This window comes from Erinaceus europaeus, chromosome 7 (genome assembly GCF_950295315.1).
Source record: "Erinaceus europaeus chromosome 7, mEriEur2.1, whole genome shotgun sequence".
In the NCBI taxonomy this organism is placed as follows: domain Eukaryota; kingdom Metazoa; phylum Chordata; class Mammalia; order Eulipotyphla; family Erinaceidae; genus Erinaceus; species Erinaceus europaeus.
Window position 1 is genome coordinate 48418490 of NC_080168.1, and position 23966 is coordinate 48442455.

The 23966-nt window shown below is 36.7% G+C and overlaps 1 protein-coding gene across 1 annotated transcript; it reads right to left on the reverse strand.

Moving 5' to 3' along the window:
• On the reverse strand, positions 1 to 19326 carry KLRK1 (killer cell lectin like receptor K1). The gene is made up of 7 exons (XM_060194388.1): positions 19212 to 19326; positions 17901 to 18008; positions 12231 to 12314; positions 11973 to 12011; positions 11146 to 11297; positions 10254 to 10357; positions 1 to 3874 (listed from the first exon to the last, which is right to left on the reverse strand). The coding sequence occupies exons 1-7, from the start codon at positions 19252 to 19254 to the stop codon at positions 3754 to 3756; spliced, it is 651 nt and encodes a 216-aa protein (XP_060050371.1). The 5' UTR covers positions 19255 to 19326; the 3' UTR covers positions 1 to 3753.
• Between the last annotated feature and the right edge of the window lie 4640 nt (positions 19327 to 23966).

Below are 23966 nucleotides of genomic sequence, written 5' to 3' on the forward strand. Positions count from 1 at the left end.
TATGGGGTTACCATCTTGAAATTTATTTCATGTTTTTTATTTTAATTTCTTTATTGGGAAATTAATGTTTTACCTTCAACAGAAAATACAAAAGTTTGTATGTGCATACCATTTCTAGGTTTTCCATATACCAATACAACCCCCACTAGGACCTCTGTCATCCTTCTTGGACATGTATTCTCCCTCCCAACCACTCCAGAGTCTTTTACTTTGGTGAAATACGCCAATTACAGTAGAGGTTCTCCTTGTGTTTTTTCTTCTGATCTTGTTTTTCAACTTCTGCCTGAGAATGAGATCATCCCATATTCATCCTTCTGTTTCTGACTTATTTCACTTAACATGATATTTTCAAGGTCCATCCAAGATCGGCTGAAAACGGTGAAGTCACCATTTTTTATAGCTGAGTAGTATTCCATTGTGTATATATATACAACAACTTGCTCAGCCACTCATCTGTTGTTGGACACCTGGGTTGCTTATAGATTTTGGCTGTTACATATTGTGCTGCTAAGAACATATGTGTGCACAGATTTTTTTGGATGGGTGTGTTGGGTTCCTTAGGATATATCCCCAGGAGAGGAATTGCAGGATCATAGGGTAGGTCCATTTCTAGCCTTCTGAGTTCTACAAACTGTTCTCAGAAGATGGACCAATTGACATTTCCACATGCAGTGTAGGAGGGTTCCTTTGACCCCACAACCTATCCAACATTTGCTGCTGCTACCTTTTCTGATGTAAAACATTTTCTCTTTCTCTCTTAACTTTTGAAATTATCTTTATTTATTGTATAGAGACAGACAGAAATTGAGAGGGTAGGGGGAGACACAGACACATACCGGCAACACTGCTTCACCACTCGCAAAGCTTTCCTCCTGCAGGTGGGGAATGGGGGCTAGAACCTGTGTCCTTGCACATTGTAACATGTTCTCTCAACCAGGTGCACCGCCACTCAGCCCCTCACTGGGTTATTTCTCATTTCTTCCTGCCTCTAACACCAACACTCACAAGAAGGAAAGAAGAAAAACTCCTTGTTTTGTAATTAATGTAATGGTCACAAGCAGGGGTGCCCAAACCACCAGATGATTGAGGACCATAAACCAATATTATTATTTAGCAAACACAACTCCTTTATAAGAATATAACAGAATGGAATTTCTATTTTATGCAATGCATCTATATGCATGAATCTAAGTGTACAGGGGTGATATTTTAAGAAAAACAAAACTTTTGCAATGTGTTAACAGTAGTGAGCCTGACAGTATTAAAGGTGACAGAAGTGATAACTGTGACAGGTCAACATGTATTTACATACTGACTTTCCTATGTTTACATAGTTAGTAGATATATGTATCTATATAAACATACACATGTACATATACATGTAGACTAATCGTCTCTTTATGATGAGTTGTAATTTATAAGAGAGTCTTCAAGGATGGCCCCAGTTTTTTTGCTTTTGTTCTTAACATAATTTCATATATTAAAAAAAGCAGTCCAAGTATTACACAATGTTACTATATATCATTACCCACATTTTTTTAGTATTAACATATCATCATTTGCATCTTATCCTTCTCTCCCTCCTCACCCCTGCCTGCCTTATCTCTCTCTGTCTCTAATTTATGATATTCACTATATTTGGAGCATTTCATCAACATTCTTAGTTGAAGTTACTTTTCTTCAGAAAGTTTTTGATTGTTGCAAAAGTCATGGTGCATTTTTTGCATAGAAAAATAGAGAAATATATCATATTGAATGTTATTATACTTTATATACACACATACATATTATATATTCTCATCTTAGTTGTCAAGAGAGGGTCTTAACAACAAATAAAATCAGTTAACACATGGTGTTTTTAACATGAGAGAAGTTTAAAATAAAGAAACTCAAGGAGACAGCTTTACAAGTGTTTAAGTATTTGTACCCTTTGATCAACATCTACCCCAACCAGTGACACTGGCTATCACTGTTCTACTCTTTATTCTATAAATTCATTGTTTTTAGAGTCTACATATTTGTTAAGTATTTTGCTTCTTACCGTACCCACTACAAACTGAGACACACTGAAGTCAACAGAATAAATAGAGGAAGTTGAAGTATTTATTCACACAAATACACACAATAATACATGTACAGACACAGAACACCGGGACCTCAAGAGACCTGAGGGGTCAACCCCCCCACACCTAAGCCAGAGTGCCAGCTATGGCCCCATTGTTTGGGAGAGAGACCCAGATGCTGGGAACTCATCTCCTTTTAAAGGGAACAGGAGTAGGTGACTTCAAGGGGATCACATGAGTACATTCCTAGAATAAACATTCTGAAACTACCATGTGGCAAGAGGAAGCAAGCGGGAAGGTTAGTGATAACCATCATGGCACAAAGGTTACAAGACAGACAGGTTTTGGTAACATTCTTAGTTAATCAGAAATTGTCTGCTGTCCTTGGGAAGGGAAAGGAGGAGATTCTTTCATTATCTAGTCTTCTAAAGGCTTGCTCTTAATCGCTAATATCACCTAGCTTTCTATATGCGGTCTTGGGGGGTGGCACAGTAAGTAAAGCATTGAACTCTCAAGCATGAGGTCCTAAATTCAATCCCCAGCAGCACATGTACCAAAGTAATGTCTGGTTCAATCGACTTATTCATTCACAATATTAATGTAATATTTGTTTTATTTAGCTTAACATTGTATCTTTATGTCAATAAACTATGTTTTGGGATGATATTATAATTTGCTTCACTAGCAAGGGTCCTTACTATTTCTTCCAGATTTTATTTTTCACTTCTTATTTGAGATTATAGATCTCGAAAGCCCAATGCTAGAAAGACAGGTAACCTTATGTTATGGTGCCCTAGGTTTTACCTAGTGTTTCTAGAGCTCTTTGATTATTATCAAATCAAACTACTTCCCCAAATTTATTCCAAATCAACCAAATGGAAGTCAGTATCCATGATTGTATATCCCTTGGGATCCTCATTTTCACAGAATTCTGAAAATCTGCAGAATCCCCCTTTCCTTTGCTAATTTAGCAATGATTTTCTTCAAACTGTACTATATTCTGTAAAATTGTTATAAAACATAGTTTTATTATTTTGTTGTTAATGATTTTATTAATCAAAGGTTGATTACAGAGGTTTTTTTTTTACTTTAATTATGTTCATTTATTGGATACAGGCAGCCAAAAATTCAGAAGTGAAGATAAACAGGGGGAGAGACAGAGAAATACTTGCAGCCTTGCTTCACCACTCACTAAATCTTTCTCCCTGAAGGTGAGGACTGAGGACTTGAATCTGTGCATTGTAACATGTGCACTCAACCAGTTGTGCCACCACTGACCCCTGATTTACAGAGTTGTTATCACAGAGATGTAGTTCACATCTCCTCAGGAAAGTTGTCTGTACACCTTATTTTCTAACAAACCACTATCTTCTCCCTTAGAGAGCTAGATCACCCTCCTCCCCTCAAACTGTGGACTACCTCCCTTTTTCTTAATTCCAGGAACAGGAACATAGGCAATTTACATTATATTATTTTTGAAAGTATATATAAGCTTTCATTTATGTTTCTCCAGCACTGTGATACAGCCCTGTGGTGCTGAGGCTCAAACCTCGGCAACACACATAGCAGACTAAGTTATCCCTCAGTTCCACATCAAGATGAAAGAATAATTCAATGAGTATTGGTGATTTTTTTTAAAGATTTCTTCATGAACAACATCCAGTGAACATCTTCTATGTCTATGAGTCTTTTATAAATCATTCCTCTGCATGCAGATGTAAGTGTTTGGAGTCAAGCAACTTTCTGTATAGCCTTTAAAACTTGAGCCATAAACTGCACAACTTCCATTTTGCATTTCAACCATTGTTAATCTAGATGAGAAAGGACAAATTACATTCACACCTTAATGTTGTAATATAAACATTAAATGACATTGAATTGACTTTGGGTAGTGAAGTAGTATAATTTCAAGAGATATTTGAGAAACTTTGTCTAGTATTTCTTAATTCACAAATATGAAAATTATAACCAACTTAAACATAAACAAGTAAAACTTACATTCGGTGACTTTTTTATATATTGGACATCAGTCAATTTAGAAAGTTTAGGATCTTCATATATATATTTGAATGTAATGAATATTTAAAATTTTGTTAACAAATGTGTTAAAAATAAATTCAGAAAATAAAATGTCAGCAGGTGTGCTTTGTGTGAAAATAAACACTTCTGATATATGCAGTGTTACTTAATAATATAAAAATTATGAAATCCTCATACATTATATGTATTCATATACACACATATATAGCAAAAGATGTGTATATGTACTTTTTCTATTATTCCGTGTAGATAAATGTATGTATTTGTGTGACTTTGAGATCTTTGCAAACGCTTTGCAAAGTGATTTGTTTTCTGACAGGAATAGATGGAAAATAGAAGGCTGAAGGAAGAGTGATTTGGTCATTTCAATTGAAATTGACCAAAAGGAAAAAAAATATATCCTTATGACTGAATATTGCTGTTAAGAACTTCTTGCTTCTTGGACCCCACTGGTTTTTCCTAGACAAGCTGAGGTTAGAGATCATATCTCCTGTTACACCCCAGACAGATGGCAAAATACAAACACACACCCACTCTCTATGCCCTGCCACAGACACTCACTTTTAAGTAAAAATCCATCTCCTCCCAGGATGCTGCCTATTCAAGCCACAAATCTAAAACAGATTTGTGTTGATGGACACTGGTTTGATTTTGTAATACTATCATCTAATTAGTTTCCTCCATTTACTTTGCCAATTCGGGTACTGGCCTTCACTGTGATCCAGGGCCCTTTCTAGCCTCTCCCTACCCTTTAAAAGATTGATTTCTTGAGGAAGAGTTAAACTCGATCAACAACCTAGGATAAAAATTATAAGCATTAGTCCACTTCGAGAATCCCTCTGCAGAAGAATAAACTGGGATCCCTTGTCTTTTGCTGGGAAATTACTTTTCTAAAATAGGTTGGCCCTAAACATTCAAATGCTCATCACTTCATCCCTATTTGCTTACCTAGAGCTTAATCAAGATAATTTCTATACTAATTGAAAGCTCGGTCTTTGACTAGACGAGGCAGTCCCCTGAAATCACTATTTGCTCCCTCTTGATTCAACTTGCCCCTTTTTGCTTCTGATGAAGGTATCCTGATGGCTCAGATGTGGAATCAGAGTCTCCAACACTCAATATCCACAGGAAGATACCATGAATCCCTAAATCTTCTTCCCTCATCACAGATGAACTTGACTATGAATAAGGTCTCAGTAATTTTATCTTCTGTGCAGATGTCCCCTCAGGCTAGTGCCAGTTCCTGTGAGAGTTGGGACATTCTCAGAGTGCCTATTCCAACATGTTGTCCCCTCAGGCTAGTGCCAGTTCCCTCAAGAGTTAATACAATATTCTCGAAGTGCCCTTCCCAACCAATCCTGTCCCAGCTCGTCATTCCCGGGTTTTGCCCTACAATGCCCTTCTTCTTCCTCCCCTCTCTCTTGCCCACTCTCTTGCCTGTTTTTCACATCGATGAATGGAAGTGTGCGGAGTGTAGCAGGAGGTGGCCATTTCAGCTAGCTCCAGGTGGCCCAAACTGCTGTGCTCTCACCCAACTCTGAGGTGCCCATGCGAATAAAGAGTTGTGTTCCCTCTCCACTCCAGATCTCCTCTCTCTCTCCTCTGCAGTGCAGCTGATACTTGGCACCCAAACAGGGACCGGCACCAATGTGGGACCTAACCGGCCCATCCTGCAAATAAGTAAAGCTATTTGGCTAACTATCCTTTCTACTTATGAAGAAGTTTCCCAAAGCCTCTACTCTTTCTTCATGAGATAGTTTCTCTGTCTCTGTCTCTGTCTCTGGAACATTTTGCTCTGGGCCACACCTTGGTTTCTCTTGACCGTGATTATAGCGCTTGGGTCCCCTCCCATGTCTCCCACAGGAATAACTGACTCTAACCTGAAAAACAGCCCTAATCTAACCAAACATGAGGCTGTTGCCCAGAGGCTCCTATTTCGGCAGACATGTCTTTGGCTGCTACCACAGCTTCTGTGGCCCCTCCCCCTGCCACTTTTCCCAGAGGTAGGACATCCTCTGGGACTCATAATACAAAATGGCAAAATCTAAAAAAATTAGTTCACAGAGCCCCAAAACAAAACCTCCCTACCATTTCTCTCTCCCCCCCACTCTCTCTAAATATCTTAAGCCTGCTTGCTGTCTAACCCCTCTGCTTTCAGTAGAGTTTTTTAAGAGAATGATTTAAATGATAGAATTTTAGTATGACCTATTTTGCCCTGAGTATTCTGAAACTCAATTGACTTTATTAAAAAAAAATTCTAGACACAGCCATCATTTCTAGAGACATCCAAAAAACAGTACAAAAATTGTTTTTCTCCTCTTTTGATATTTTTTTAAGTCTTAAAATAAATATAAAACATTTTAGTCTTAAACCATGTGAGTAGAAATGGTTCAACTAAGACACTACAGATCAAAATTTGTGTTTAAAATGACATGTCTTCGTAACAAAAGTTTTTTTCCTCTTGTGTATTAAAGACCATGTTTATGTGTGTGTTTAAAGTTTGGTAAACATTAACTTTAAGGTTAAAAAATGTAACTTTAAGGCTACATTCTTACCAGGCAAAGTTAAATAAAAGAGTTTTCAACATAATGCTCATAAAGGTAAAATTAATTTGCATTTAAAGTATGAGGTAAAAATTTGTTAAAAATCAATATATTAGCTCACTTTCCCACATGCCTCTCCCAATCCATATCAAATAATATTGCATCTGCTGATCACAACCTAATCAACCCAACGATTGCCACCTCAACATGCTTCAGCTCAGACTGTGTCCAGAGACTTCACGTGTGGAATGACAGCCCTTCAGCTTCATTACTCGGGTGAGACCTTTCCTTTCATAGTATTCTCTAATTCCATCCCAGGTTGTTCACTTTCTAACAAAGTCCCAAAACCTAGATATAGAGCAGGTTCTGTGAGAGAAAGCATATGTTCACACTTATCCATAAACTAGTGCAAATATATACCTGAAAGCAGAAGTACACTAGAGTTTTCAGTGAGTACCCCCCTAACACTTCCTCACCACTATTCCAAGCTTTGGGTCCATGATTGCTCAACAATTTGTTTGGCTTTGTATGTTAACTCTCTTTTCAGTCACCAGGTTCCAGATTCCATCAGGATGCCTGCGAGGCTTCCTTGGACTGAAGACCCCACCAATGTGCGCTGGAGTTCAGCTTCTCCAGAGACCCACCCTACTAGGGAAATAGAGAGGCAGACTGGGAGTATGGACTGACCAGTTAACGTCCATGTTCAGCGGGGAAGCAATTACAGAAGCCAGACCTTCTGCCTTCTGCAACCCACAATGACCCTATGGTTTTGTTAATTTATCCTTTCTTAAATAAAAAATAAATTTTAAAAAACCAATATATTTTAACTAAAATTGTTCTGAAAATTCTGCGCACACCTAGGGTGTGTCTCCATCTTAAATGGGTGTAACAAAAGAAAAAAAAACGTTATTGATATGTAAAGCTCTCAAATACCTTCTCAATTAGAGGTAGAACCAGCCCAGGCAACTGATAGATCACACAGTGGTTATGCTAATAATTCTCATGCCTGAGGCTGTAGCAATGGTTCTTTTCTTTACCACATTTTATTGCACTTAAATTGGCTAAAGAACCTTAAATGATATGAGAAAGACCTTCAAAAATTATAAAGATACTTAAATCAATTATAATCATCGAGTTATCAATTATAGTAAACTTCTAACTTGTTACAATTTTAATTTTTTTCACAAATAAATTATTACAGTTGTCAAGCCTGCACATGAAGAAGCATCTGCTCATATTGTAAGGTATTAAACTATAAGAAGTTCCTCCATATACAACTCATGTGAATTAACAACATTCACATGTTTTTCTACACTTAAGTGGTGTATCTCGTCCTTCCACTATAGGCCTGCCTTTGTCAGCCAACAATTTAAAGATGTTTCCCTTTATAACATCACCCATATCACAGACATCCCTTACTACCCCCAAAGACAAATGGTTGTTGAGAGGGCCGACCAAACACCTAGGCTCAATTAAGTAAAGAAAGAAATTAGGGGAGATACATCCCCTCAATATTCAGTTGGCTAAGGCACCAAACCTCTTTTTCTATAAAAAAATTCGAAGCAGTTAACCTGTTAACCATGGGAAGCAGATTGTGTTTCTTTCACAGGAATCCCAGGAAAAACCATCTGGACACCTGCACACTCTGACATCGCCCACTAGACTACAGTGGCACACCCCCTGAAACCCATGATATGACCTGACAAGATCTGAAGAACCAAGGACAGAACTTTCTTACTGCCTGTCTGTCCTTCCTGCTTCTGCTTTGTCTGTCATGCTTTGGCATTTCCAGCCCACTCTCTACAGTAAAGCGGAATTCTAGTGGCTGACCTTCCCCATGGAGATAGACAGGCAGCGTTTCATCCCCTGGCATTTCTCCTGGTCATCTGCATTGGACTGAGACTTCTGTCAGACTTGCTGGTACACCCATTGGACACTTTACACAATTTTACAGCAGCTTCCTTCCCTTCACGCTGCCGGTTTTTCAAAGACTGACCTGCACTAGTTCTTGGACCTTGCAGCCAGTTGCCTTGGGGACTGTATAGTGCCAAACAGCCCCTTCGCTTGGCAGGCACACCCTCCCCCCTGCAGGCCCTGCCCTTTGAGGCAGGAAATTCCCCCTCATTACTAGGCCTTGCCCCCAGAGGTAGGAGATGCCCCCAGAGGCAGAAACCCCCCATTACAAAGCCCTGCCCCCAGAGGCAGGGGACGCCCCCAGAGGCAGGAAATGCTCCTTTCTGCACCAAGCCTTCTCTTGGCATGACACTGGCTCTTACTGCTCCCCTACTTGTCCCTTCCTGTTTTGTTATAGCTTTCAGGTTTATGCCCAAAAGGTTTCTGCTCACCCCTACACTACTATTCCTCACAGATGGAGTCTTTTACAGACATTGAAACATCTTAATGTGATGACTAGATAGAAAGATAGGAAAAGATGTAGAAATATTGTGAGGAGATGACGGAGTCTGGCAGAGCTTAACCTATGAGATGAATCCCTCCAGGTAAGTATCTCTCTCTACAGAGGGGTTGAGCACAGGGGGGACACATAAATCTCACAAGGTTGGTGGCTATGTCAGTCTTCTCTCCCCCACAAAAACATCCTACATCTTCCCATCTAAGCATGGCATTCCTTAAAAAGCATTTAGGCCTGCTCCACTCTAAATTTCATATACTGTGGCCATTGGGTAAAAAGAAAGGGGGAGATGCTGTGCAGATGTCCCCTCAGACTAGTGCCAGTTCCCGTGAGAGTTAATACGATATTCTCGAAGTGACCTTGCCAACCAATCCTGTCCCAGCTCGTCACTCCTGGTTTTTGTCCTATAAAGCCCTTCTTCTTCTGCCTCTCTCTCTTGCCCGGTTTTCACCTCAATGGTTAGATGCAGAAAAGGGTGCTGCAAGAGGCAGCCATTTTGGCTAGCTCTACATGGCCCGAACCACTGTGCTCTCACCCAACTTTGAGGTGCCCTCATGAATAAAGAATTGTGTTCCCTCTCCACTCTGGATCTTCTCTCTCTCTCTCTCTCTCCTCTGCATCACAGCACAACACCACAATGGGTTATTTGAATAAGTAAATTCCTTTTTTTCTATGTTCTCATTTTACATTTAATATCAGTGGGCTAGATCAAATTCAGAAAAGTTTCAGTTTCACTAACTCACAATGGTAATTTTATGTTGACATATGAATATATTGACAACTAAAAATCTATAAAACATGCATATAGTATAAGACCTATCTTCCAGTGGTCTGGGAGGGGCACAGTAAGTAAAGCATTGAACTCTCAAGCATGAGGTCCTAAATTCAATCCCCATCAGCACGTGTACCAGAGTAATGTCTGGTTCTTTCTCTCTCCTCCTATCTTTCTCATAAATAAATAAATAAATCTTAAAAAAAAAAGAAAAGACCTATCTACCACAGTTCTTAGCACAAGCTAAGAAATCAGTGTCACTATATTATTGCTATTGACATTAGCTTACCTGCATCATAACTTATTGCACTAGACCCTAGCAATTTTTTGCTGAATCTGTCAGACAGTGGACATATCCTGGCATTGGTGAAAGAAAATGGGGTAGTTGAGTGATCATAGGGGGAGAGGTACAAATACAGACTTACTGGTCAGGCAACAGAGAGGAACCATCTTCCCACTGCCAGGAAACATTTGGTGGATTTCGTACCAGTCCTATCCAATGATATGACTTCACCAACTTAAAAAAATCCTGTTGGGAATTGCAAATAAATTCAGCTTTTTGGCTCCAGGCAGTGGTGCACCTGGTTAGCACACACACAAGTACCTGGGTTCAAGTCCCTGGTCTCCCCCTGCATGGGGAAGCTTCACAAGTGGTAAAGCAGGGCCGTAGGTTTCTGTCTTCTCCCTCTTTATCTTCCCTCCCCCTCTCAATTTCTCTCCATCTCTATCTAATCATAAATAAATTAATTTAATTTAAAAAATAAAAATAGTAAATTCAGCTTCAGGGGGCTGGCTGAGTACACATGTTACAATGTACAAGGACCAGGGTTTGAGCCCCTGGTCCTCACCTGCAGGGGAAAAGCTTTGAGAATAGTGAAGCAGGGCTACAGATCTCATTCTCTCTCTCTCTCTCTTTTCCCTCTCAATTTCTGATATTTTATTTATTTATTTATTGTTTGTTTGTTTGTTTGTTTTACCAGAGCACTGTTCAGCTCATGGTGATGCAGGGAATTCAGCCTATATAATTTTGGAGCCGCAGGAATGAAAGTGTTTGCATAACCATTACACTATCTCACCAACCCATTTTCAGAATCTTGATAAATACAAGTTCATAAGGATGCATCATTTCTTTCTACCCATGATACCTAAATATACATGTACAGAATGCCTGTGATTTCTGTACTTTCTTATCTGAATGTAGACAGAATTGTGCTTGGTTTCTCTGAGCTTTAGAACTTCTATTGTTTCAGGTTAATATCCAAGTAATTTGCTTGTCAGGCTCAAATGTAGGAAGGGTGATTAAAACAAATACTCAACCTGCTTTTCTTTATTATATATCTTGAGAAGAGTGGAATTTTGATTCATACAAGAAGCTTTACTTTCATACCAGGTTTTGCTCTCATTGGAAAATTGGTAGCAGTTATTTCTGTAGCATAACCAGCTTTCAGGACATGGGCCACAGTAATTTTCTAGAAAAGAACAATATGTTAAATTTGCATGTGCCTGAACGTTATAGGAGGTTTTGTTTGCAAAGTTTAAATATCAACTTTTACTCCAGCTTTAAAATTGCAGAAAATTGAACTATTATGTTATGGTACATCTCTACATATTTTAAAAAGATATTTTTAAATATCTATTTATTTCCTTTTTGTTGCCCTTTTTTATTGTTGTTGTTATTGATGTTGTTGTTGTTGGATAGGACAGAAAGAAATGTAGAGAGGAGGAAAGACAGAGAGGGGGAGAGAAAGATAGACACTTGCAGACCTGCTACACCCACTGCTTGTGAAGTGACTTCCCCGCAGGTGGGGAGCCAAGGGCTCCAAATGGGATCCTCACACAGGTCCTTGAGTTTCATGCTACATGCGCTTAACCTGCTGTGCTACTGCCTGACTCCCACATCACTATACATTTACAGAGAGATTGAAACTGTATAGCTTCCTTCTTTTATAAGTTTCCCTCAAGTGCAAAAAAAAAATCTAATCAAGCTTTTAAAATACTATAGTGAATTGTGGATAACATTAATAATTTTCTTACATATTCTTTTGTTAGAGTCACTGTACATTACTATATCTAAGTATAGAGCATGCACACACATATACATGCGTGAAATTCATGCTTCAAATTAGTAGAAAACTTCCACTTACCTTTCAAACATATTGGAACTTCTTGATTAAATAATGCAACTAAGAACAAAAATTATTAAGAGATATCTTATTAGTAGCATTGTTCTGGCAAAAATAATTAATAAACTTCTAAATTGACAACACACATTAGAACACATTGAATAATGCAAAATAACACATTCAGAAATACATTTTTGTGCTTCTGGTTAACAATCAAAGAAATGCATTACAGTTATGAGATAAAAAAATATTGTTCATGGTTTCTCTGTCATCACTTACAAGTCACGCTCCAAGCCACTGCCACCAATAATAAACGAATCCCCATAACGACAGCAATAGACCTGGCTAGGGCAAATGGAGACTCTGTCCAACAAAAGTGTGCACAAATACAGTTAGGTACAATAATTAAAAGACTTGATTTTTTTTCTCCAGTATGTAAGTTGTTTTATTATTTATACTCTAAGAAATAATATAAATAATAAGCAAGGGGTAGACCGCATAATGGTTATACAAAGAGACTTTCATGTCTGAGGCTCCAAAGTCCCAGGTTCAATCCCTCACATCACCATAAGCCAGAGCTGATCAGTGCTTTGGTATACATATATATATGTATATATAATATCAAAAATAATGTAAATAACATTCCATGTATATATACCAATGTTTTTAATATTTCTCTGGAGGAAATTCTTAACACAGAAATTTTTATTTCAGAATTTTGTAATTATTGAAAAGTTTCATTCAGGGGTAGAGAGACAACATCAATAATTATACAAAAATATCTTTATGCTTAAGGTACCAAAGATCCCAGGTTCAATCCCCAGTACCACCAAAAGCCAGAGGTGAACAATATTGTTATTGCTCTGGCAATAAAAGAAAATTCAAGTATACCCCACCAATTTTTGTACTGTCAAAAGTAAATTTTAAATATTTTCTCATTTTTTCTTTTGCATGAGTTATTATTAACAATCAGCTTTAAGTCAGATAAAATAATACTTTCATTTTTCTCACTTATGAGTAGTGTTTAGCATCTTTTTTAATTAATTGTTTATTATTATTATTTTGCCTCCTGGATTATCACTGGGGCTCAGTGCCTGCACTACAAATTCATTGCTCCTAGAGGCCATTTTTACCATTTTTGTTGCCCTTCTTGTGCCCCTGTTGTTGTCATTGTTATTAATGCTATTGTTGTTGGATAGGACAGAGAGAAATCAAGAGAGGAGGGGGAGATAGATAGATAGATAGAGAGAGAGAGAGAGAGATACCTGCATACCTGCTTCACTACTTGTGAAGTGACCCCTCTGCAGGTGAGGATCTGGAGGCTCGAACTGGGATTCTTATGCTGGTCCTTGTGCTTTGTGCCATGTGCGATTAACCTGCTGCACTACCACCCTGCTCCCAGCATCTTTACTATGCTTAAAAAAATGAATATATGCTGGGGTCCAGCCTTGGCAGGTTCAGAGTCTTTCGTAGGAAAGTCGGCATCAGTGAATGAAAGAGAAACACCAAGGACTTGTGCGTGCAAGTGCAAGGCAAAATTCTCTCTGCCAGAAAATTTATTGCAGGGTATATATATATATATACCCTGCAATAAATTATAGTGGTTTACAATAAATTATAGTGGTTTACAATAAATAATAGTGGTTTACATAAAGTTGTGTAAAATACATTGCAATTAACTAACATTTTACCATAGTTTGGTACATTTTATGATACATTTCAAGACCATTGTTTCAGTTTTGATAATCACTATACGTTTTATTCTTACAACAGAATGTTTATTCCTATTCTAAGAAAATATTCTATTAATAAAATGTCATGTTAAAATAATATTTATTCATGCTTAAACATTTGAGACATTCCTATCCAGATTAAAAGGTTACAATAATGTCCATTATATAAAGCAAGCAAGTTAAAGTTTAAGCTGTGTAGATATTTATCTCTATTCATAGTCAAGCAGCCAATACTTACATTTTATTTTCTTGTACCAAGTATTTAACTGTTTCCTAATAGCATTTTTACTTGTTTTACTTTGGCAACAGATGTAGGTGGCGAATAATCTTGTATAATAGATTTTATCTGTAGCCAGAGAATTTACTAGTAGTGACATTTTTAGGACCAATACACAATATTGGGCAATTTGAGAAAGAATCATTAACTGCTCTTAGACTTCTGTATCCTTTTACTGGAATATGCAAGAAAAATAGTAAGTGGAATTAGAAGGCTGAAACTGAAAGCAGTTTGTCCCCAGTTAAAGTGGGTCCATTTTAGCTTCACTTTAAAGGGGCTGCATTGCAGCTCCCCTAACTATACTGTAACCTTGTCATCCAGTGGGGCTAGCTCGGCTCACGACAAATATACTTACTTCTCTGAGATTTTTATCTGCTCTCTCTCTCTCTCTCTCTGTCTCTCTGTCTCTGTCTCTCTCTCTCTCTCAACACTAGAGTACTGATCGGTTATGAATTATGGTGAGGCGAAAGATTGAACCTGGGACCTTTGGTTCCTCAGTCATGAAAGTCTTTTTTCATAACCATTATGCTATTATTTTGGGGGATAGGAGAGACTAGTGTTCATTCCCCCAACATTAAAAGTTCTTCTCCAACATTAAGTAGTTCATCACACATTATCTCAGCAAAAAATTGAGGTGGGAGCTTGATTATTCAGGTACTTTAAACTTTTATTCAGTAAAATTGAGAACATTTACATGTTAGGGCATGAGAGAAAGAGTAAAAAGACCAAGATTTTTTTTTAAATATTTAATTTATTTTATTTTCAGAGAGATGCAGAGAAAGACACACACACACACACACACACACACACACACACACACACACACACACACACTCACACATCAGAGCTCTGCTTAACTCTGGTTTATGGTGGTGCAGGGGATTTAACCTGGGACTTTGGAGACTTGGGCAAGAGAGTGTCTTTGTATAACCATTATGCTACCTCCCCCACCCCAAAAAGACTAAGTTAACACTTACATGGTGGTGGTCCAGACAAGAGAGAGTGAGAACTCACAGATTGTAGCTTTTAAAACCCAAGTCCCACCTTGTCCCTGGGGTCATTGGCCTGAGCAACAATGTATGGTTCCAAGGAGGTTTATAAGGTTCTAGTGGACAAAGTCCAGGAAAGTTTGCTCTGACTTTTGGACTCAATCACACAGATTGTGTAGAAATCACTGGCAGACAAGCAAAGGTTATTTTGACCTCAACTGCAGGCTGCAGCTGGGTGAAGGGAAAGTCAACAAGAAGTTTTTGTTATGTCTTCACCGTTTCATTGAGTTACACTTTGGACACTGTGCTAACATGTTTTGTTGTCTAAGCTGAGAAATAAAGTCATTGTTATTGTTTCACTGTAGAAGCTGAGCTCTGTAAGAAATAAAGATGATCTACCTGGTCTTTCTGTGCACTGTCATTATTTTGCCCTCCTCTCCAGCACCATTTGGCTTTACCCACGGACCAGTCACCACCTCCACCTTTCCAAGCCATGCCTATAACCATTCTTGTTTTCAGGATGGTACCTTGTCTCTCAACACTATCTCCCCAACCCAGATTTTCTTTTTTATATTGTTACTAGGTTCTTCCTCACATTTAATTTTAAAAGAAGTTCCCTGTCATATGATATGTTTTAAATATTATTTTTGATTCTTTTGGGGTCCTGAAGTCAGTGATTTTTCTGTGGTTAATTTGATCTATCTAAATTTTACTACACTTTTTAGGAGTAAAAATGTTTTCACTATTCTTCATTATTATTATTTGACAAGACAGAAAGAAATGGAGAGTGCAAGGGAGGGAGGGAGGAAGAGAGAGAGAGAGAGAGAGAGAGGGAGAGAGAGAGAGAGACATCTGCAGTACTACTTCATTGTTTGTGAGCTTTCCACCCACCAGTGAGGACTGGGGCCTTGAACCCAGGTACTCATGATAACATGTGCACTCAACCAGCCCGTCTTCACTGTTATGCTATAAAATGAATGCTGTCTATGTTCTACTGCAGTGATGTATGTTTATTTTATTTGGTCCATTTGAAGTGTGGGTATGCACATGTGCACTTGTGTGTGTTTATAATAATTAAGGTAGCAACTCAAACTTAATTTTGAAAATTCAGGTAGAAGCTAGAGGATAGCATTCCTGCTTTGCTATGTGCAAGACCCTAACTTTGAGCCCAGCCTCCACTGCACTTCGGACAAACTTAGAAGCTGGTAGCTCTCCCACTAGCTCTCTGACTCTGCCTCTCTTTGTTTTTGAAAAAGTCATTTTGGTATAGGGAAAGCCCCGGTGACCACAATAACAGAATCCACATGAGAACCGTTTTTTTCTAACATCAGTTACTGAATAAATTAGTGTATCCTCATTGATATGAAATACTACTTTTTTTCATATAGTGCCTCCCTATATGTACTAGCTGTTAGTCACCTTAAACTTAATCTGCCCATTGTAAGTATATGTAATTATTTCTAGTTTTCTAATATGCTTTGTGTCTTATAATGTCCATATTACATTTATTTATTATTTAAAAATATTTATTTATTTATTCTCTTTTGTTGCCCTTGTTTTATTGTTGTAGTTATTATTGCTGTTTCATTTATATTGATGTTGTTGGATAAGACAGAGAGAAATGGAGAGAGGAGGGGAAGACAAAGAGGGGGAGAGAAAGATAGACACCTGCAGACCTGCTTTACCACTTGTGAAGCGACTCCCCTGCAGGTGTGGAGCCAGGGCTCAAACCAGGATGCTTACACTGGTCCTTGAGCATTGTGCCACTGCGGTTAACACGCTGCACTACTGCCCAATTCCCTACATTTATTTTAAGAACTTTTAGGCCCCATTACATTTAATGTCATCCTCAAGAGCGTTAAATTAGGGTTGGGGAAATAGCATTGTATGTTCAGAATGCTTTTATTCTCAAATAATTAAGTTTCTATTTTCACTATGTATATTTTACTTTATGTTCATCACTATGACTATGCACCAATATTATTTCTATAGGAGAGACAGAGATAGATATAGAGAATGAGGTACAGAGAGAGAGAGAGAGAGAGAGAACAGAGCACTGCTCAGCTCTCCTTTATGGTGATGCTGAGTACTGAACCTGAGACCTTGTAGCTTCAGACATTAAATATTTTTGCATAACCATAATGCTATCTCTGCAGCCCTGATTTTTTGACTTATAAATAAAGATTTTAATACATTTCCTTGTTTTGGTAGCTAATAGAGAACTGTTCTTTTTAATTTACCTTTAATCAAGCCAATTTATCAGATATTTGTGTTTTTAATATTTCTAAGTAATGAAATTCACATAATTTACAAATGGTGCTGTAAACAGACTTCCACAAGTGGTCAAATCTAATATTTACATGAGCATTTGTCTTTGGCATGCAGATTCTTTTGACCTAGAAATGCAGGACTTGGGTGGGCCCTAATTTCAAGCTTAGCTTCCATAGTTCTTTTTCTTTCAAATGAAGCTACTATGAATTTCTTCCCCTCTCTTGACTGGCATTTCCTGGTTCCCTCCCTAAATCCAGAAGGCTCAAACTAGTCTGCATTCCTCTCACTCCTCAATCAATGTAGAGGACTTACATTTCACTAAACTCCCTCTATAATCTGTACTATGCAATTTTAACTTTGTCCTTTGCTGACTTAATACTTGGCTTTGCAGGGGAAGAGCATTTTTTCTCAGCAGCCCAGTAGATAAATGTTTGTAATTTTTTTTATTATTCATGTTGGCTAGCTCCAGCAGAACAATCAATATTGTATAGCATGGATGACAACAAAAGTTTTTTCTTTTGTTCAGTTTATAATGAAAATGATGCTATAAATTAATGACAATCTCTTATTTTTTTCTTCATGAAGGTAAAATAAGCTAAATGCTTACTACTAATTTGACATAGAGCATCTAACATATACCTCAGTATATAAGAAAAGGTGAATGGAACATAGGACTTACTGTTTTCTCCACATTTATTCGTCATTGATGTAGCTATTCTTTTTTGCCTTCGTGGACAAGCATCATGCTTATCCAGTTCAAGGCTGTAATCTTGGGATTCACTAACTTCTGTAGAAGAATGATTTAGACCACTGTGAGTCAAGGTTGTCTGTCACATAAGCCATACATTTTAAAACTCCTTTTGTGGTTTTTTACATATTTTCTCTTTCTCCCTCTGTCTCTCTCTCTCTTTCTAGTTAATGGTGTTTCACTTTTACAAAAGTGGCAGCAAATAACCTTACCCCAAGCAATTTTATTTTTAAGTCATAACAGTTAAATGCAATACATTTTATATTTAACTCATATTGTTCATGTTAATATAACCTTATTGATTGACATTTCTATTTTCAGTATTATTCAAAAAGATTAACATCAAGTTACTTGCATTTCACATGAATTACGATTGTGGTTTATATTGACAATTTTGCTAAGAATCAAATTATATTTAACCTATGGTAAAATAGCACTATCCTATGAACTACTGAAATACTTTCACAATGTTTTACAAGTATAACATTAAGATAAAGATAACAAATAGTGAAAAGGCTAGGGCCTAGAGAGTTGGACATGTGTCTAACTCAGATCCATGTTTTAATTTCACAAATTGCAAAGAAAAAGACAGTGAAAAAATAGAAATAAGGAAACAGGAATGGAAGAAAGAATAAAAAGAAAGGAAAATATTGATATTACAGTCTGAAGGGGGGAAGAAAAGAATATTTTCAAATGTGTCACTTAATTTGACAATCATAGAAATCCACTAAGGCAAATGTGAAATGTCTTATGTTTCCATTTATTAGAAGAAGAAACTAAGTACTTAGAGGCTGTGGATAGCTCAAGACCTCAAAGTTAGAAACTAGTGAAATTTGGATTTAAATTCACTTCTTTTTCTAATCTTAAATGCTATTATTATTCCAGATTGTTCAAACTGCATAAACTCTAGATAAATAGCTAAAGGAAGACAAGGTTTTCCAGTTTTTGAAGAACTGGTTTAACATATAGCACCAATATAACATGTAATAAGTATAAAATAAACATGAATAAGTTAGTTTCAAACCTATATGTATAAACATCACTGGCCCCCTAACAGAAGTTACAGTACTCTGGAAATTCTACACCAATGGCAAACCAACACAATTTGATTTTAAAATGAACCAATAGTTTATCAGAGTAATTCACTTGTTTCACATTGTTATATGCCTTCTATACTGTCTCAAATTCTGAGTATCTTAAAATCAAATGGCCAAAGCGCATATTAATATGGAAAATACAAACCCGAGTTGTGATGAGCCCACCGATCTCGGATTAAGCTCATCATATAAACACGGCTGGTTGTCTACCCCAGATATGAATCCAAAGTCTTCATTTTCAAAGATATCCTGAACAGAATAATATTAGAAATTTATTCATATGTTGTCTTGCTTTTTTCCCCTAAGTTCAGATAATATGATTAAACTGGAAAGATAAGACTGCTGAAAAATTTTCCCTACGCATACATTAAAAAAAGAAAAGAAAGGGTTGGAATAAAAATTTGTTATTAAGCCAAACAAAAATATTGTTATATTCATCTTGGTTACAAATAAGAAAAAAATATTTCTAAAGCATCAAAAAGTATAGTTCGTCTCTTTTTACATTAAGAGATAATCAAAATATCTATTATTTGCCAGACTGAAAAAAGACATAATTCTCTATTTGTACCAGTTTGTTTTTTTAACTTCATAATTATTGCCTCCCTTTTTAAAAATATTTATTCCCTTTTGTTGCCCTTGTTTTTTTATTGTAGTTATTATTGCTGTTGTTATTGATGTCATTCTTGTTGGATAGGACAGAGAGAAATGGAGAGAGGAGGGAAAGACAGAGACGGGGGGAGTAAATTAGATGCTTGCAGGCCTGCTTCACAGCCTCTGAAGTGACTACCCTGCAGGTAGGGAGCCAGGGGCTTAACCCTCTGTGCTACAGCCCGACTCCCTTTTGCTTTCTTTATAATATAAAATTATATAGAGCACACAAGCTTTGAATAGATTCAACATAAGTTTAATAGATTCCAAGTATCTTTTAATTCGTCTCCTGTGTATAGGATCATCACCACTTGGAAGTTTCCATCACTATAATAAAAAATTAATTAACATTTGCTTATATAATAACATTTTCATGTCTAGTTGACTCCTGAACAAAAGCACCTACTTCGTAACTATGTTTAGATTTTTAAAAAGCTGTTCCAGATCCCATCATTGTAATTGAAGCTATAATAATTTATTTCAATTTGATTGTGGTATGTGACAGAGGTAAACATTTTATATGAAAGAAGAAGAATTTTTAGTGTGAGAATTCAAACTAAAATTAAATTCTCTAGTCTTAAAGGGATCCAGTCTTCCATTAACATTTTTAGTTAGAAAAATTAATCCTTATAAAGTAATAGCAACATAACTTATGATTCTTTACCAAATGTACACTGTATACTCAGAAATGAAATTGAAATCTCAGAAGTAATCAACGTTTCTTGCTCCCAGCAATCCTATTCAAACCTAAAGAAGCGATTAGAAATACTTTTTTTAGTGTAAACATAATTAGAAACTTTCTTGAGGCTCAAGTCTAAAGATGTCCTCAATTCCTGAATATAGCTTTTAGAAAGTTCATGCACACAACACAAAAACCCCTCTCACCAACTCTAAACAAATCCATACACATAAGTAGAAAACACATACCTGAAGAGAATGCAAGTCTTGTGAAATCCTATATAAATGAATGACTTAGACAAATTCTGAGTTCCCAATTCAGAAGAGAAAGGAACTACAGATGTAGAATTAAGTTTAATCTTCGTGGAAGATGTGACCAGCGCTTATTTTCATCTCATCTTCCTGTGCAAAAGCAAGGTAAAAAAAACCACAGATGTCCACTGTATTGCACAGAGCATTTAACTAATTGATGAAAAGATGTTAGGTCCCAAAAACATATTATGACATGAAAATTAAGAACTAATGATGAACTTTGAAATGTTATATTAATATTTTTTCAGTAGATCAACATTTTCATTGACTAGTATACATAGTGAAATTAGATCTACTTACAAGAAATGTAAGTTGATACTTTCTTACAAACATTTCATTTACAAATACTTGGTTTATGAAAGGAAATTAATGGATGCTTGTATGTCAATTTTTTTCAAATGATTTCTAAGTTTATTAGGTTTACATCTTCTATCTAAAACTGAAATAGCTACCTTTCTTTAATTTTTTCCCCTAAATGAAAATTACTTAATGTTTAAGGCTCAGCAAAAGACATGTTAAAAATGAAACAGAAAACACCTCAAAACGGAAAATACCTCCCCAAATGTACCAAGGACTAGAATTCTTGTTTCATAATTTTCACTAAACCAGCAGCGGTCTTCTTTTTTTTTTTTTTTTTTCTTTTTTATATTACAGAATTACATGTCGACGGGGATTTGAATCCACACCATTCCCACCACCAGAGTTCTGAATCTTCACTCTCCCCACTGCAATCCACCAGTTTCCCTAAAGTTTTAGACAGGGGCCAATCATCTTCTCTACAACTAATTTTCCACATTTATACATAGTTGTCCCTTCTTTTTCTGATTCACTCCTCTCTTTCCCTTTAAAGCACTCATGGCATCATAACTACCTCCATATGTCCCTCTCCTTTTCCTTCTCTCGCATGAGAGTCTCTTTGCATAATCATTATGCTATCTACCCTTGCCCAAGACCAATAAAATTAATGTAGGTAAATAGTGACTTAACTACAAAAATGTGTGTTGACTTTACATAGACATCTTTATCTGACCTCTCATTCAGAACAGAGAAAGAAATTACAGTGTTTTTCAAGTAGTCAGGTTCAAGCTAAGAAAAAAAAATACCTCAACAAACTATTTGGGAATTACCTTTATTAAGTGAGACTAGCCACCTAGGCTGAATCAACAGACCCTCATGGCCAGTAAATAACAGGGTAGCCTACACAGTGAGCATGTATAAACTCCTTCCTGTTTTCTCTTAGGCGAGGAGGTGTGATGCCCTAGCGGAGCTTTGTGGTGAGACTCAGACCTCTGAGCAGGATGCTTAACACAAGCTGTAACACTAAAACAAGATGTGGTCAGAGGTGTTTATTGGACAGTTACGCAGAAATGCAGTCAGCATATGTATGCTTCTAACCAAATGAAATTTTTTAACCTTGACTTTTCTGCAAACGTCTTTGAATTGGTCAGAGATAAGTCAGGGTTGCAAATATGAAAAATCACATAAGCAATACAGTAAATTAAATTAAATCAAATTAAAACTGGGAGAAATGTTTATTTTATTTTATTTTTATCTACATGGGCATTGCTACAGATACAAATATGAAATGATGAGCAATATGGAAGTAAAAAAATCTGGAAATATAAATAGGAAATGACTTACATTTATGTGAAAACTATTTTTTTTTAATGTGGTACCTACTGAACACCTCTTCTTTATTTTATTTTATTGGTGAGGAGGTTAATAGTATACAGTAAAGTCTTTAATAAAAAAGCACAACCTCTCATTTCCCCCTTGGTTTGTGTGTCTAGGAGACACAACAGGACCCAGTGTCCCTTCATCTTGACCCTTTCCCTCCTTCCTCAGAATCCTTTACTTTGGTGTAATATGCCACACCCAATCCAAGTTTCACCTGTGCCTTCCCTTAGTGTCCTTTATTCTTAAACTCCACCATTCAGTACTGGTCTTTCTCTTTTTGGCTTGTCTCACTCAATGTGATACCATCAATGAAGACCTCTTTTTTTTTATTTTAAACTTATAAAATATTTATTTATTCCCTTTCGTTGCCCTTGTTGCTTTATTGTTGTAGTTATTGTTGCCGTTATTGATGTTGTCGTCATTGTTGGATAGGACAGAGAGAAATGGAGAGAGGAGGGGAAGACAGAGGGGGAGAGAAAGATGCCTGCAGACCTGCTTCACCGCTTGTGAAGCTTTCCCCCTGCAGGTGGGGAGCCAGAGCTTCGAACAGGGATCCTTTGAAGACCTCTTTTCAATCTTGACGATCTTCTTGTTTGACAACAGACATAAATAATTGAATAAACTTTAAAGCATCATACTACAATTTTATATAAATGATCTTGCTTTGTTGTTTTTTATAACTTTTACTTGTGACATTTTGATTTTCTCTGCCTCTTTCCCACATATCACGCAATTCTCAGATGCTATCGTGTGTGTCTGTGTGTGTGCGTGTGCGTGTGTGTGTTTCTGTCTTATACTTTGATTCACTTTAAAATATTTATACTTTTTAATTCCAGGACTCTAGAAAAATCACCAGCTGTGTTCTTCTTGAACTGAATAGATTATTTAAAGAAAAACATTAACAAGTTGTCAAAGGAAAATTATTTAATTTTAATGATGTGTGCCTATAGAGGGAATGCAAGCTGTGTAGGTCTCCAGGTCTATTGGGGAGATGAAGGATAATTTAAGTTGGAAACTATGTCTCCAGAAAGATTTAGGACTGGGGAGGGGAATTGGAAGTGGCAGATGGTGGAGATAATCTACAATTACATTTAAGAAAAAAAGGAGGGAGGCCGTTAAAATTAACCTAAGGGGGAGAGGGAGAATGACTTAATTGGAGAATTCAGAAACTGAACTGAATTTTCAGTTTAAAATAATTTGCATATCAAAGAGGTGTTTCGGAAGAGTAGTGTCTAGTTCTCAGTAACATTTTTTTCTAGAGTTTCATGATTTTGTGTCCTTTATTCTCCTAGTATTTTTATCATGAAATATTGATCATCTTAATCTTCAAGGAGATCCTCCACTCATTATATCTTGTTTCTTACTTTCTATTTATTATGCTGGAGATCTCTGAGGGAAGGAGAAGTTCAGATTCAAAACCTTTAATCATCACCATGTTATTTGTTCTAGTAGCTGTCTTTAGCCAGAACAATAGCACAAAAATAATCACTTTAGTAAGTCATTTCAATTGATTGTGTTACTTTTATTACTTTCATTTGGAAGTCTAAAGCTATCAATTAATTTCCTACTTAGACTTAGTACTCCT